Here is a 17,676-nt window from a genome sequence, read left to right on the forward strand (position 1 = left end):
TTTATATTAGGAAACTATTTCACTTACATGAAAATCCAATTTTCCATGGTTCTATGCACAAGAAGGAAATTAAATATTTAACACTGTTGCACAATGTAGGGATTTCAAACAAATGAACTTTATGATGAGAAAAAGGCAAAGCAAACACAGAAATTGGTAATAAAGGAGACCTCGAAAGGACATACAAGCACAACACCTCCCAAGCCCTCTCAATACATACAAGCAGCCAATTGAAATATTTAATAGCCCAGGCAACACTGGAGATCACAGCATGAGTTCCAAGGAGAGGACAATTGAAGTGTAACAGCTTTTTTAAAAGAGCAGGTGTTTTCACGCAGAAAAGAAGAGCAATGTTAGAATTCTTATATTTCAATTTCCCATGGCACACTGAATTGCATCAAAACCCAGATAATACTTTCCTGATGTTTAATAACCCCATGCAGGAGTTACCCTTTCAGAGTCACAGAAAAGTGAAGTGATTCTTCAAGCAATTACTGACACCTCATGTGCACTATCCAGCTCTCCAAAATATGCACTATCTTTCTTTGCTTATATTTTCAACTACCAGTTTCTATATAGTCTCTTCAAGATCCTCTGCTTTCAGAGTTACGTGAAGTGCATACATGAGAGATGCAGTATCAGGACTTTCAGTGATTCCTGATTCAATCAAGGAATTGCCATCGACAAGGGACATACTTTATGGACTCTGCCCATAAGCAGAGATTTCTACTATCAGGACTGTGTTTCCTGCAGATTTTTTTAAAGGAAATTTTAGAATTCCACTTTAACCTCATACACCACCTTTGAAGAAGCTCTGTCACGGTCCAGTGGCATGCAGCACAGCTGCACTCTGAACTAAAGAAGCAGAACTAAACTTCTCAGTCCATTTTCCTCAGTGTATTTCCTGCATTATCCACATGCACAATAGCTGGGAATTTCTCCATGAACTGACTATGCTAACAGTACACAGAGAAACTCGAGTCATTGATGAACAACTGTGGGGTTGTTACTTACTTAATCATGTGTTTCCTTGCCTGTTCTTTTTGTTTTCTGTTGAGATCAAAGGTCTTTATTAACAGGGATTCATATTTTCTTCTCTGTGCAGAAAATGCATAGTTCATTCATACATAAATTACCATTTATAATGGTACATACTTTACCCTTCATCACAATTCACAGCTTAATATACCTTCCAACTCTGGCCGCATCTTTCAGGTAGCACAGACCCCTCCCCACCCCCATTATTAATATACAATATTCACTTATTTATGCCAGTACTTTACTATTTACAATTTTTTTGCTAAATTAAAATACCCTTCCCAGTACCCACTGTACAATATCTATTAACATTGTACCATTTTCAAGTATGATGAATTTGTAAAAGGAGAGAGGTGTTGTAAATTGTCTTTGGCTGACAAAAAGAAAAGCCATGGGTATCCAATTAGATGACAGTGATGAAACTGAAATGACATGTTTTTTTGTTTTTTTTTCACAACTCCAAATACGTTAGATATCTTTACTCCCTATTATCTAACTTCATTTTTTTTCTCTTTTATACATGCCTGCATATATACATACATATATATATTAATACATGCACCACCCAAATTCTCCATTATCAGATAAAAAGATTGTTGGTATCTCAGCAAGTGGTTTTATTGAAATTTATTAGTATAAATGCGATAGATTTTTTAAGCAGGTCACAGAAAAGTGGTCTGAAGGTAGGAGAAATACATTTACTGGACGATAAATACAAGAAGTGCCTGGGCACTTTAGTGCATGAGACACTGCTACGCAACTTACCACCAATTAAGGGAAAAGGTTAAGTAGGATTTTAGCTATTACGCATGCTTTTGATTGCAGCCATTATTTTGGAGATTTCTAGTCTTACTGTATACACTATAGCCTATAGTATAGGAATGACCACCTACTCTTTACTGCTGCGTGAGACTCAGTGAACCTGACTTTATACCAAAGTGGTTGAGTCTGATTCATAAATTTTCTCCCTCTAAAGTTTTGTGGTCTGCAAAAGGAATACACAGGCATATATCTGAATATATATAATAGTCTCTTTTGTTGCATAATGTATTTTGCAATTTTTTTTTCACTGGGATATTATTAGAGAAAATTATTTTGATTCTCAGCTTGTGGGATAACTTTATAGCCGTACATAAACCAGCAGGCAGCTTTATGGAAATGCTAAGACTTTTCAAAATATAGAACAGAAAATATTAATGATATCCTAAACTGAAACTCCTTCTCCAGTTTTCTCTGAAGCATCGAAAGAGATTCAGCATGTCTAGTGTTTGCTAACACAACACACAGAGAAGCAGTCCCAGGTGAACTATGCTGAATATAATCATACAAGTTTTTCTAGGATATTCAATTGCAACGTGAAGCCATTTCAAGTGAAGCTGAATAAGTCAGTTACAAAAAATTTGGCTATAACTTCTCATGTTGCTTTTTATCTAAGAGAGGACCTTCAATAACAAATAGAAATATAACCCTGCCTGCATGGCTAAGGATGAGATGGGCAATAAACAGCATTGCGAACGGATCTTGAACTCATTCCATGAATGCTATTTGGTTCACGGCTTTTAAGATGTAAGTTGCAAAATCAAGGCACACAGGACCCAAGAAGTTTTTGAGAAAATGTATCACAATATTTATTATACTCAGCCCTTTGTCACAATGAAGTTGAAGACTGATCATCTTCGGTGAATTTAAAATGCAACCCTGCACTTTGGTAACCAAATCAGCAATAATGTATTCTTGCTTTATTTTGCTATCAAGCACTTCGTTCGTATTTAATCATAGCAATTATTTCTATTGTGCTTACCCCCTGTAATTTTATGTTATATAGAATGACAGTTATTTGAGCTAAAACAATTGCTCATAATAATTTGTGTGTTTATTTTTACTGTGATTATTGTCATTCCAGCTCTCTCATGGCAAGAGCAGAGCACTCAAAGTTATGCATATACACACCATTTAATAACTAAGCTCTTCTTTTCCTTGGGGTTCAACCACCTACTAAAGAAAAAACAAAACACAACGACTATGCACAGAATGAAAACATAAATGAAAATAATAAGTTATCTTCTTACTCCTCTGATAGTTGCCAGTAAAGATTTTTAAGAGTAGCAAGAGAAAATAGCTACTGTATTTTTTTATTACTATTTTTTATTTTTTTTGCCAAGGATTGGGATTTCAAGTCAGATATATTTACCAGCATGTGTTAATAAGAAACTGAATCCCACAGAGCTGAATGTGGGCTGAAGTCAGAGAACACCTGTTTTTCTCCACATACTCTCTCAATCCAGTATATCCTGGTCAAAACACAGAGATCAGAACTACACTGACACCTAAAGCCACAGAAAGTCAAGTTTTATATGTCAACAAAACGATGCCCTTTGTCTTTCTTTCTGACAATTTCATCAGCCTTTTCACTGCCAGTGGATACTGAGCTCATGGTTTCAGAAATCTCTTGACAAGGACTCCAAGATCCCTTCCCAAGTTCTAATGCATACTTCTAAGCCCAGCACTACTGTAAGCACAACTTAAACTATTTTTCTCTTGACGGAGAAGAGAAGGGAGATATTATAGCACCTTCCAGTACCTAAAAGGGGCTTATAAGAAAGCTGGAGAGGGATTTTTTTCCAAAGGCCAGGAGTAATAGAACAAGGTGATGGTTTTAAACTAAAACAAGGTAGATTTAGATTAGGAAGCAACTATTCACTGTGCAGGTGGTGAAGTACTAGAACAGGTTGCCCAGAGAAGGTGTGAATGTTCCATCCCTGGAAATGTTCAAGGCCAGGTTGGACAGGGCTTGGAGCAACTTGGTCTAGTGAAAGGTGTCCCTGCCCATGACAGGGGGGTTGGAACTAGGTGATCCTTAAGGTCCCTTCCAAGCCAAACCATTCTATGTTTCTACGATACTCTTTAGTAATTGTCACCAACAGATGGTCATAACCTGGTCATAAACATAAAAGAATAGATATAAAAGTAGGAAAGGTATTGCTCTGTATTGAAAATTGGCTTTTTTGATAGATAGTGAGAGTTTGTATGAATGTTAGCACTCTTTTATACTCTATATTTTAAAAAATATTATCTTTAACATGAAGTATTGGAAAATGCTTCCTACACTGTCTTTTTAGTTTACAAAAGAATACACTAACTGTAAATTAATTATAGCCTGCTTGCATTAACATATGAAAGAAAACACATGCTAAGGAAGGATCCTTAAACCTAGCAGAGAAAAGGTAAGCAAGAGTGGCAGCTAAAAGCTAAACAACAACACAAACAAAAGGAAAATTTTTAAATACATAAACAAAAGAGCAAGGATAGTAACTTGCTAGATTCATCTTTATAATCCAGATGGATGTGCCTGACACTTCAAGTATTTTTCTCCACTTGGAAGCAGACATCACCAGAGTTACACAGGACAGTAGTTCCTTCTAGCAATTTAAAAAGCTGTAAAAAGCTGCTTCTAAAACAGTGACTCATGGAAATATACCTGGCAAGACCAAAAACACAAAGGATTCTGGTCCTTTTTCTCCTACTGAACAAATTTTAACATTGCCAAGTAATTCACAGTTTCTCATAATACCACATCAGACTGTTGTATCCTCAAAAGGCAGATTAATTTATCACTACTCCACAGTTTATTTGGCACAAAGCTGAATAAGAATTTGATCTTAGATATCCAGCTCAACAGAGCTACAAAAAATGAAAAATGTTAGTTTTCATTCATGGTACTTTAACCTTTCCTTAACTTCAGCTAGTTGCCTTGCAGTTTCTTTTTACCTTATTAAATATTATTTTGAATTGAATGTTGAAAAATTAGTTCACTGTACAGGCAGAGCTTTAATTTGTGCAATGAGTTCCAAAATTATTACCCTGTTTTGCCAAGAGCAATAAATCTAGAATCTGTGCTTCTGCAACCGAAACTCTACTGGACACTTCCACAAAATAAGTAAATTCTAGGTAGTAACCTTGAAACAAGATCAAAATGTTAAAACACACTCCACATACACTTGGAATATACATTTAACTGAACAATAAATTCTTATGGCTTAGTCTATCTGTCTAAGTACCAGGTCTTAAAATTAAACTCCTGCCATATTCTCAGTGGTGCACTTTGCAGCAAGCATTTGCAATCATTTTGCCTCCAGAAAGAAATATAGTCTGTAGCTATCAAATAGAGATAATGAAAGGAAACATAAACCACATAATTGCAGCTCTCTTGACCAAACCACTTAGACTTTAGATCTGGAATATATTGTGTCAAGTGGATTACTTGTCATAATAGTAATGGCTCATTTTATGCATTTATACTAATAATCCTCTGGTTTCTTGTCTGATATTATAGATGAATAATATCTGACAATTAAAGCATAAAATAAAGGGAAAGGCAGACAAATAAAAAAGGAAAAAATAAAATAAATGCAGCAAAATTACAAAATAAAAAGTTTCTAGTTACTGGATAAACAGTGGATAAACACAGAAAAAGAGACTGACTGACTTTTCAAAAAAAAAATAGTTGAGATCTGAAAGAAGGATGCAACTAGGAAGATTATGGTACCAGTGAGTGGAGGGAAAAAGCAGTCGTTCACAGAAATAGAGCTGAGTTGTGCTGAAGAACAAAAATGTGTTGATGTGAATGCAGCAAAGACAGAGCTACTTATGGACTGTATGTTGATGGAACAATTGCATACACCTAATTCCTTTGGAAACCTGACTTTAAACCAAGTAGTCTTCTGGTTCATACCAGTTTATTAGGACAGCAACGTGATTCAAGATATTTTTTACCTAAGGAAGAACTACAGTCCAGATAACCTTGCCACAACAACCCATGTGAAATAAAGAACATAACTGAACTTCAAAGATCAACACACAGAATTTTTATTTTGATGCATTACAGAACGCTTTTATCAATGAGCAATTACTGCAAGTCAAAAGGCAGTATACTCCATTCACTTGCTGAATGGAAAAATACACAAAACAGTTTAACACAGAACAGGGAGGCTGTGCTGATCAGTGAAACCAATCTGCTCTTCTCTGATTGAATTCCAGAACTAGCATGATGAAAAATGTGGGATTACATCCTATGGTGGGATAAAGAAAACCACAGAGAAGAGAAAGATACCCTACATTTGTAAGCAGTGAGATGTTAATTTGACTCATGTATCATAAAAACATACTGTAAAGATATTCCTCTTTCTACCTCTATCTCCTAAACTCTAGAACACAGCTCTTCTGGTTGTGCCAGGACAAAGGTCTGGGGCCACAGTGCAGGTCTAGGAAAACTTTCCAGTTAAAAAAAAAATAAATGGAAAAAAGTTTAAGGGATGCAACAGGAAAGAACAAACAAATGAATCCTTGAACATGATGATGAAAACATAAGAACTAAAAAGAGAATGGGATGTCTCTTGTGGCACAGGCTCTTTAGACCTTCTGTAACTGTAAATCAATGTTGCTCATTAATACAACATCTACACTGAGGCACCTTATCAAGTGAAAAAGTACAGATAAATATTCAATAATATTCAACTCAGATTAACTAAGCAAAGCATGGCATGCTATTACCTTTGGTATTCCCATTAACTCAATACATCTTTTCCCCTCTGTGTTTTTGCATATCAAAAACAAGGAAGGAAGACATATGCCAATCTCCTGGAAAAAATGGGGAGATTTTTACAATGCCAACTATCATTATCTATTTCCTCTTAATTGTGCACTAAGAAATTGGTGTTTTCCATCTGCCAAATCCTTTACTTTCCCTTTAAGAATCTTTGGATCTTAAAGGAAATTTCAAGTCCATAGAGTACTGGATAGATGCAAAATGCATAAGGGATACATACAAAAATAGCTGCTCCACTCAGTAAGCATGACAGAAAATCACTGGTTCATGTACAAAATTTAAGAAGAAACCAAATAAATAACCTCCTCTTCTAAGCCAGATCATGCATAGAGATATAATGGGCTAAAATAATGGAGAGACACAAATGCATGAATTATTGAAATATTATAAAGTTCACTTTCCATGAGCTAGAGAATATATATATATATAGATAAAAAATTTTCATATCGCTCTTTCATTATATTTGTAAGCGCAGAGATGGAAAACAAAGTGGAACAAAAAAATAAAAGCAGGCTTGATTAGTCTTAAAATTATTGTTAGAAAGGGAAAACAGAATTGAACTGCAAGCAACTGAGCATCATATTCAGCATCGCCTCACTCTTCCTGAGAATGATTCATCATATCAAATGCTGGATATGTTTCTCAGTTATTACTGATATTTTAAAGTTTCTTATTGCAATTTTTTCAGGATTTTCCAACTTAATTTTTCACCTTAATCACAAATCACAGAATCACAGAGTCACAGAATGGGTCAGGTTGGAAGGGACCACAGTGGGTTATCTGGTCCAACCTCCCTGCTCAAGAAGGGCCATTCTAGAGCACACTGCAGAGGATTGCGTCCAGACAGTTCTTGAATATCTTTATTGAGGTATTCAAGCCCATACTTTTCTTCCTGTCCTCCACTTACAGAATTTTTTTGTAAAAAAGCTGCACTTCAAAATCTAAATTTATTCACAGAATCCTAATTAACACCCAACCTACACTGAAGTAATTAAAAACCCCAAACCAGATAAAGTAGGACTTGTTTTAACTTTTCAGGAATTTAATTCACAACCTTAACTTTCCATATAAGGTTTTTAAAATATAAGAGTTTGCAATGATGAATACTAACATTAGACCATTCTGCTGGTCACTAGGGTTATATACAGGAAATTTATTCACAAGTTAACATCTCTAGAACCGGTAGGTAGATACCTCTTGACAATTCATAAACAAATACTTTGTGTTTAAGCCCACTTTGAGGGGCCTGTTAGCAATCCACACAAAGATTTTAAATCCCACCTTAATTCACAAATTTATCTATTCAATTTTCCTGTCATTAATACTACCTTTAAAAGGAACAAACACTTATTAAAAAAACCCCTGTGTCTAACAACTGATACATAAGCCACTTCTACATAAATAATTATCACTTTATCCTATCTATATAGATTTTAAAACTCCTTCATGTTACCTCTCCTGCAGCTCCTCTAAGTAGGTATTTTATTGGCACAATGTCATTAATCAGCATAAGATATCTGGTAAACATCATCTTATCTTGTGTCTAATTGTTCAGCATGAAGAACTGTTCTTTCCTTAAACCAGGTACAGTTAAAAAGGGGAAATATTTAGAAAAGTGTAACTGATAAATTCAACTGAATAATGCATTTATTCTTCTCTTGGTAAAACTGCATGCTAAGCTCAGACTTAATGGCAAGCAGCTCACTCACAGCTCCATTCATGCTCAGCTGAATCAGCCCTTCAATTAAATTTCTTTCATTTCAAGCTAGTAATCAAAACAACTGACAATTCAAAGGTATCTCCACATCCACATGCAAATGCAGTATTTCCTCATTTTCATTTTAACAGGAGAACCTTGGCTACAGGAATACAGCCCTAAATTAAGCTATTAAAAAATAATAATCTGTACTTCTCATGTGGATGAATGATACTATTAATGCTCAACTCTGGTTTTCTCCATTATATTTTCTGATGTTCTTCAGCAGCTTTTACCAATTTAACAAAAAAAATTCTTTCACCACTATCTTTAATAAGTCAAACACAGCTTATTGTTTAAAAATGAAAGTAATGCTTAAATTGTTCTTTTCTATTTTATTCCTTTACTTCTTCAAGGATTTGCTGCCACCATTTCAGATGAAATATTTTCTCAATACTGCCTTTTTTTTTTCCACACTCCTTCCAACACATCCAGTGAGGACATTTAATTTCAGTGCCCTTTAGTCAGAAGACATGAGTAAGCCTTTGCTAGACAGTAAGATATTTACATTTCCATTCTACTGGACACTTACAGTCTTGCCCCATCCTAAACTGTTTAACCACAATTTTTACTGCGAGGCATCAACAGAAGTGAATATGTTTGATGCCATTTAGCATCAATACTGACTAATGCTTGGCAGATCTTCTCTCGATCTCCAAGAGCTCAGTGTATTTTGAAGCTAGTAACCCAGGAGAATTAATTGCTTAGGCTCAACAAAGCCTCTCAAAACTCTCCCCTCCTAGAATCACCATGATCTCAGTACCAGATAAGCAAGGGAGAGTAAAAAGCTCTCACAATACAATGGTATTTTATTTCAAGCAATGTGCTAAACAGAACTTATTTCAGTAAAAGGGTTTTTTTTCTTGGGTCTCCCAGGCAAGCTGGCCTCTCAAAACATATCATTCTCTGTAATGATATTTACAAATTTTTTCTAAATTCATCCAAGATGGTCCAGTTCCTTTAGAAGCAAACTAAAAAACCGTCACACTTTAACAGTTAATCCCAGTGTGCTGGTGCTGGAGACACAATCCTATGACATAACAGGCTAAGGGTTGAATCCTGGGTGTGATGCCCAACCTTCACCCAAGCAGATGCAGCAAACACAGATCTAAACTACTTTTGTGACATGTGTTTTAAATATGTACAATTAGGGTAAATACTTTCAACATCATAAAAATTCCACCCTGACAAATATTTCAAAGTACTGAAGTTATCTGATACTCAAATACCACAAGCACTAAGAAAAACCTGTGAGAAAAACAAATGAAAAGCATTTACACTTCAAATAAAAATGCATATGCAACAGTAACAGAACCTACAGCAACCACAAGGATGTGGTTGTACTATCTGAGAACAATTAGATCCATTTTCTGTCCTCTTATGTCTTACAAGGAGTGTCTGTAACTCACACAGGGAGCTGAACTGACTCACCAAAGGACAAAGCTGGCAAGTCACCAGGCAGAGACTGAAAGACAGACAGCTGCTGGAGATCCTTTGGCACTTACGTGGAGCAATCTGTAGTGACAAACTTCTAAGCACAATCCAAAGGCAACTCATGAGTATCCACAAAATATTGCACTTGAATATCTGTTCTCAGCACTTTCCAAATCCCACGGTGGGTCTTATCCTATTCCTTCTGTTTGTACATGTTCCTAATTTCTAACTTTGCCCACCACAGTGATGCTTAGCCCAACTTTAAATCCTATTTCTGCCTAGCTAGCTAGAAATCTAGCTCCCACCTGTTTTCAACAACTACAAACCCAGTTTCCAGCTCTGGGCTGGACTTTTAACACAAGCCTAGCGCATCCCTCCTCCACTCAGTGCAAAGGTGCTCATCTGAGTTTGTAAAACAATGGCTTAGTGTCAAGGTTTATGAAGTATGGTGGGATCTTCCAATGTGCTACACCCCATACAGTGAAATCCAAACCCCAAAACACAGTATTTCTCTTGTAAACTAAATAACCAGAAGTCTTCAGTATCAAAAGAAGTGGAAACGCTTAGTTTCCCACCTTTTTCTTAAAATTCAAAAGTATCTGACCCGTGCAATACTAAGATGCTTTTCTAACATTAAATTGGAGGAAGGGAAAAAAGCAGCAGGTACAAAGTCTGCCAAGTCATTTGCACTCACTGTGTCCTTGCCCAAAAAGTACTGGTAAGGGGCTATAACCAAAGGAAAAGCACACTTTTGCCAATCTAGTATGGTCCCAGCAAAAATATTTGCTTTTACTTTGAATAACAGAGCGTCACATTCTGTAAAAAGATGCCAAGAACAGTTGTGAAAATTCAGACAGCTACTGTGAATGTGTTAAACCTACTTGTGACTTCCTTTCCAATATGGTAAAAGCAGTCTTTTGAATACTTTTTTAACTACCAATTTTGCCTAGAAAGAGTCCAGATGATCTCACTGCTCCTTGAGAATGGCTCAGCGAGCCAAGACTGACCTACTTCCAGAGCAACAACCACTCAAGCCCAGAGGTGAACTTCCCAAGGGATGGGTACATTCCTCTTTGTCCCAAGCCTGAAGGCTTTTTCCCAACAAAGTTTCTCATATACTGCAACAATAAAAACATTATATAATTTGAGTAATGCAAAAGCCCAGAAAATCAGTAATAACTAATTTTTCAAGTCTTCCCTTAAAAAGCTAATGCATTACTAGCAACACAGCTGAAGCTTCTCTTCTCAAAGAATTATTTTCAAGCAAGCAGAGTCCCTTTAATCAGTGTATGACCTCTGAATGGTCCAGACATTACAACATATTCCGTCACTAATACCAAAACCACCTAATTTCTAAAATTCAATTTAAAAGGTTTTGGATTTTTACTTTCCATTAAAGAAACACTTTCTGAATCATTTTAGGAATTATGTTCTGCACTTAGACAAAGTGAAGCTAAGTGAAAAGTGAAGCTATTTAAATCCATTTTGTATAAAACCAGTGCTTCAATGAAAAATTATGAAATAGAAGACAAATGTAAGCGTCGAAGCTTATACAATTGTTGGTGAAAAGGTATTCTAGATACTGTATACATACAATTTGTAGAAACCTCTCTTGAAAAAAAACTCGAAACAACAACTAGGATAAAAATAACGTATCGCACAACAGCCTGGCAAATATCAAACATTTAAGAGCAAACTTTTACTTTTACTTTCCTGTGTCTTGCAGCAAACAATTGAATATCCTCAAATATCCCAGTAACCTGTAGCACTTCAATAGGTCCATTTTATAGATACGTATCACAGGTAAGTTTCAATGGTATAAACTAGGTCAAATTTTATTACACTTTTTTTTTTGAAGAAATAAATACGTAGGATTCTAATGCTACAGTCTGGATCTACAACAATTTGGATCTACAAGACTCTTAGCTTTTCAAATCTATTGTGGTAGGTGATCAGGGGCACATAAAGGGCAATAGAGAGTGAGTGGAAGTTGGAAGGTCTTAGAACAGCAAGGTGAAGTGAGGACTGGAGATCTCACTGGTGATCTTTTAGTGTCCTGGAGAGACAATAAAAAAGCATTTTGGACCCTGAGGCATTCTGATCTAGATGACTCACAGGTATTACAAGAGCTACTCATATATCTTCAATCTAAAATCTTAACACCTTGATCACTTGAAGCAGAACACTGGTCATATGGTGCTCCAGGAGATATGCACTTTATTATTCAAGAAAACCTTTCTGGTTTGTTAGTTGGGTTTTTTTAATTCCACATAGAAGATGTATTTTCAGAGCAGCAATTTATTAGACTGATGGTATTTGCCTTTGCTTACTATAGCAATTAACTTGCACTGACATTAAACTGTTTTTCTCAACGGGCTTGACCTTAATAGAGTCTCAGTAGATGTTTGAGTTTTCTGGGACAACAATTCTTAGTCATCCAGCACACGAGCTACTGGTCAGAATTCACCAAGAGAACTGAGACAACAGACCAAAACTCTTCTCTTTAATCAACACTTTCCCTTAAAAAACAAGGTTTAGCATTTTTTTGCTTGTTTAGCAGTTTTGATTGGTTTTAAAGTAATAACAGCTCGTTTCAGTACACATGGTAGGGAGGCCAACTTTGTACAAGAAGTAATTTTTTTATAACATCTTTGAGAAAAGCATCCTATGTTATTCAGCATTTCAGGTGGGAGCTGTAAAGACAAAGTTAACTTCCTCCACAGTTAATTATCTTTAATTATCGATTCCTAGATGAGATTCACCATTCCATGAGCACTGCTGACTTCTACTAGCATCTGTGATATCTCAACGAGCTAGTAGGAGGGATGGGAAGATTAGGGGACAAGTGAGAAAAACAACAGGAGTAACAGGCAGTGAGGACAGAGATACAAAACTACTTTGGAGCATTATCACCTAAAATAAGTGTCCCTTCATGAACTCTGTGACCAGGCATCCATGTTTATCAGGGCAATTTAATGGATACAGACCAACACATCTTTTGGCTTCATCCTCAGATCAAAAAAACAGAGAAAGGATGTCTCCATGACAAGCACGTACTGCAAATCAATAGATGAACACTGACATGTATCAGCAATGTGTGTCTCACTTAAAAACTTTTATCTGAAAAAAATTATTTTCAAGTTGGCAGCTTCAGAGTATTACTGGCAAAAGATATGCTTGTCAAATCACTTGTCACACGTGTAAACAGGTGTGGTTAAAATACAAATACAACATTAGATTCCTTTGTTCATGTAAGTCAAAATATAGTGAATTGTTGAAGCAAAATTTCAGGTTTGCTAGCCTCTGGAAAAATAAACAACAAAACATATATTTAAATAAGTAAGTCCCAACAAAATGTAACAGCAAGATTTTTCACGGATGTTCTGCACATACTTACAGGTTGAGAAGACTAATAGTGCTCTCACCACAAGCTCACTGAGTAACTTCCACTTCTGCTTCACTCTGGAGGTGAGAACTGGAATGAGAATCTCCGCCGGGACATAGAATTGAATCGAATAGGTCACAAAAATCCCAAAGGAGTACAGCATTTTTACGGACTGATATAACCTGTTGGAAACATTTACACACATTCAGGTAAGTTGTAAACTCTCCATAAAAAAATCAGCTTGCCAGTGGCACTAAGCCTAAATATATATATATGTGAAAAATATACTTTTCCCCCAGGAAACATGAATGTAACATTACAACTGCCTAAGAAATTGCACAAGATAAGCCAACTAGAGTAAATCTTCCAATAAACGTGAAATGCAGACACCCTTACCACTGCAACTTGTGGCTGAGTAAACAAGTGACAAAGAAGTATTCACGCTACCAACCGTTTTAAATTTAGATGCAGTTTAAATCTATACTGCATAAGCTAGAAGCATTTGTCCTATGTCTGCGTGCAGTCAACTGATAGAAATTACAAGTCTCTTCATATGATCTTCTTTCTAAAAATGCAACTAAGGACATTATTAAAACTTTGGGTAAGGGTTTGATTCATTTGCTATGGGGTATTGTGTGTTCACAAATGAGCAAGGGAACATTTCTCATAAACTACATTTTTCTTGCTTCAGTCCTTAAAGAGAGATTGAACTGAAGCAAAGGCAACATGCATAGGTAAGAAAAGAAAAAACAGCAACAAGGGTAGGGAAAGAACAAGGAGGATCTTCATCTCTGTATTTCTCAAAGCCTGGCAGGCATCACTCAAAGTGTTTCCTCTTTGAGTGTCACAGTCTGTACCAGTACAAGTAAATAAAGTCCAGCCAGGACTGCTTTTGGCCCCTTTTTCTGTGGCCAAATGGCACAACATGGCAAAATTTGTATGTGTACAGCTCAGCTCTTTTCCACCACAACTGGATGCCTCCATCATCCTTCTTTCAAGATTTTGAAGGAGATGTTGAACACACAGTCAGTAATGGTTTTGAACACTGGAGTGGTGAACAGCTGGAAAAGCCCTTTCAGCCCAGTCTTAGGTGTTTCTCATCTCACAGCTACAAGCCAGGTCATCAAGTTTTCCATTTTTTATGATACTGAAAGACTGCTAACAAACCAATCAGGTGGTTTTTTTAGATGAACAAATACACAGAAGTAATTATTTTTTATATATATATATCTGTGTGTGTGTGTGTACATTCTATGATTTTATGATATGAGGGAAAAAAGAAAAATAGACTCCAAGTAAAAATACATTTTGACTAATAGCTTCTAAATCATCTGTAACACAGGTTTGACCATCACTGTACACAACTCAGTGAAGCCCCAAAGGCATATTCTAATGGACAGAAAAACTATTACATCAATTTATGTGGTGACATAATGGTGTAGCTAGTTTAAAACCCACAGCTTTTGTGACACACTTCTTTTTGATTGCTGAGCAGCTTTTAGAAATTTCAAGGAAAAAAGAGTCACTTTTCTATCAACTCTGTATGACTGTCCTTATTCCAGAAGCTTAGATGGATTTTAGCCGATTAAGAACTGAAAAACTGACCAGCTACCCACAATTCACCTCTAATCCTCAGGATTCAGATCATCCCAAACCTTTACAAAAACAATTTTTAAAAGATACTAAAAAACAGGGTTCAAAACTTTAAATACTTTTGTCTCCTTACACTAGCTAATTTTCTATAGCTCTATGAGGATTAAAACCTTCCAAATTAGAAAACAATTTTTATATTATTGAGGTGATTTTACTAGTAATTTAATATTATACTCCAATCAGATAAAGACAGCTCCTTAGGCTACCTTTTAATAAAAATGTAAATCATTCATATGTGCTAAACGTCTTTTCAGTTCTACATTTGACATTTCATTGTACCTCTTTTAGGGGTAGAAACATTGGCAAGCAGTGTAACAAAACTTGCATAGCAATACAATTACACCAAATAAGGAATTAATTACACTAAGCTTTCATTTTAACTACTACCATGTAAAGCCTCATCGAACTTCAATATGCTATAGTGTTTGTATGGTAGTTAACCCTTGGGATTCACTGTCAGGGAACTGTTGCACAAAGACTCACTGATGTCTTAACAAAGAACAGGTGGTGAAAACAACCTTCATATTCAGCCTCAAGAAGATGAGAAACTAACCAAGGACAAAGAAGAGAATTTTTGCAATGAGGGGGGTGAGTCACTGGCACAGGTGCCCAGAGAAGCTGTAGATGCCCCCATCCCTGGAAGTGTTCAAGGCCAGGTTGGACAGAGCTTGGAGCAATCTGGTCTTATGAAAGGTGTCTCTGCTTATGGCAGGGCAGTTGGAACACATGATTTTTAAAGGTCCTCTCCAACTCAAACCATTCTATGATTTTATGAGACCTGAACCACGGACACTACCAAGTACTAAAGCACATTCTTCCATAATCTACATTTTCAAATACTGCAGGACTTGGTTCAAACTGATGGTCACATGACAATAATTACTAAGATTCCAACTGCATGTAAAAAGAGAAATGCTATTTAATGCAATAAACCAGAACTGATTCCAGAAAAAAAAGTTGTAAAACATCAGCAAAAACAAGCTGAAAACTATTCTTTAAGTCCATTTTGAATATATTTTAAGTAATATATTATGCTGAGTGACAATCTGTACTACCAAACTGCATCTGAACCAGAAGTGCACTAAGTGGTTTCTCCAAAAGCACTAATCTAGCAGGATGTTTTTAAAAATATGAAGAATATGAGCAATCTTCTATGTAAATTAAACTTAAGCACTTAACTGGTCTAGGGCCTGTGTATGCCTTCCAGTCAATTCATCTGCAAGGACATCAAATAAAACTCAGAAAGCAGCGGAATTCTAATTTAACTTTCTTTACCAGGAAAGGCTTATTTTTAAGCAGGGGTTGTCCAGCTGGAATTAAACATATAAGCCAAGTCTCACTGCTTAGGTACATTCTAGCTCTTTTGCATGACCACCTTCTTATAAAAACCTCCCCTGCTCCTTGCATTTCTCTAGTCCAAACTAGCAACTTAATGGCTTTTTATGTGAGGACCAAATGCCAGAATACTGTTCACTAGAAATCTGTTTTGCTAGCACAGTGATTGCAGACACTTGCCCCTCAGTACCGTATCAGGTAGACCCACAGTACTGCACAGCAACAGCATCGTACATCACAATCCCTGGGTGCACCAATGAGCTGCTTCTCCTAATTTTGTTTGGTGCTCTAGGGTACTATCCAGGGTAAGACAAAAACATATGACTTTGTTAACTGTAGATACGTGCCCTGAGTAGCTTTGAGGTTATTACACTCATAATGCCAATTTCCTACCCTTCAGAGCACCAGTTTCCATCTCCTTTATTTGTTAGTCCAGCAAAGCCATCAGGATAAATAAGTATCATCATCTGCACTGTAGCCAAGAGCTATTTGAAAACTCGTATGTGAACAGCTCTGTTAGACAGCAGGGATGCAGAATAAAGTTCACTGTGTTGCTTGCACGAGCGCAATAAAAAGCAACACTCAGTAGCAATCTTACCTTATTCCACATTCCTCTCACTCCTTGTTTTTTAAGAGCACTTCTCTTAAGGCACAAATAAACCCAGAGCTACCATTTGAAGCAAACTTTTCACTAATCTTACAAACAACAAGCACTGCCAAGTAATATTTGAAATAGAAATATTTTCCCTTTCAGATGCATCAAATAGACAGAGCGGATGCATTAAACACTTGAATATTCCTGGGGATTTCTAATGTCATAGAATCAGAGAATGGTTTGGATTGGAATGAACCTCAAAGGTCATCTAGTTCCAACCTCCTGCCATGGGTAAGGTCACCTTCCACTAGATCATGTTACTCAGAGCCCCATCCAGCCTGGTCAGCACCTCCAGGGATGGGAAATGCACATCTTCTCTGAGCAACACATTCCAGTACCTCACCACTCTTACAGCAAATAATTTCTTCCTAATATCTAATCTAAATCTGCCCTCCTTTAATTTAAAGCCATTCCCCCTTGTCCTATCTCTACATGCCCTTGCAAAATGTACCTCTCCAGTGCTCTTGTAAGCCCCCTTTAGGTACTGGAAGGTGGTCTAAGGTCTCCCCCAGCTTCCTCAGCATGTCATAGGGGAGATGCTCCAGCCCTATGATTATTTTAGGTTCTCCTCTGGCCTTGTTCCTACAGGTCAACATCGTTCTTGTGCTGAGGACCCCAGAGCTGGGTGCAGCACTCCTGGTGGGTTCTAACAGAAGGAGTGTAGAGGGGGAGGATCACCTCCCTCAACCTGCAGGCCACACTGCTTTTGGGGCAGCCCGGGACACAGTTGGCTTTCTGGGCTGTAAGCACATATTGCCAGCTCATATTAAGCTTTTTCTCCATAAACACCCTCAAGACTTTCTTCCCAGAGAATC

General features: G+C 36.7%; 1 protein-coding gene across 1 annotated transcript in view; it reads right to left on the reverse strand.

The window, feature by feature from the left end:
- Window positions 1-17,676, reverse strand: part of SLC36A4 (solute carrier family 36 member 4) — a 94,776-nt gene that overhangs the window by 38,673 nt on the left and 38,427 nt on the right. The window contains exon 10 of the mRNA XM_027895418.1: window positions 13,231-13,400. Within this exon, the coding sequence (XP_027751219.1) occupies window positions 13,231-13,400 (170 nt within the window). The remainder of the gene's footprint in view (window positions 1-13,230; window positions 13,401-17,676) is intronic.

Source organism: Empidonax traillii, unplaced genomic scaffold, assembly GCF_003031625.1.
Source record: "Empidonax traillii isolate 1590-97213 ecotype Southwest subspecies unplaced genomic scaffold, ASM303162v1 scaffold460:size473327, whole genome shotgun sequence".
Lineage (NCBI taxonomy): Eukaryota > Metazoa > Chordata > Aves > Passeriformes > Tyrannidae > Empidonax > Empidonax traillii.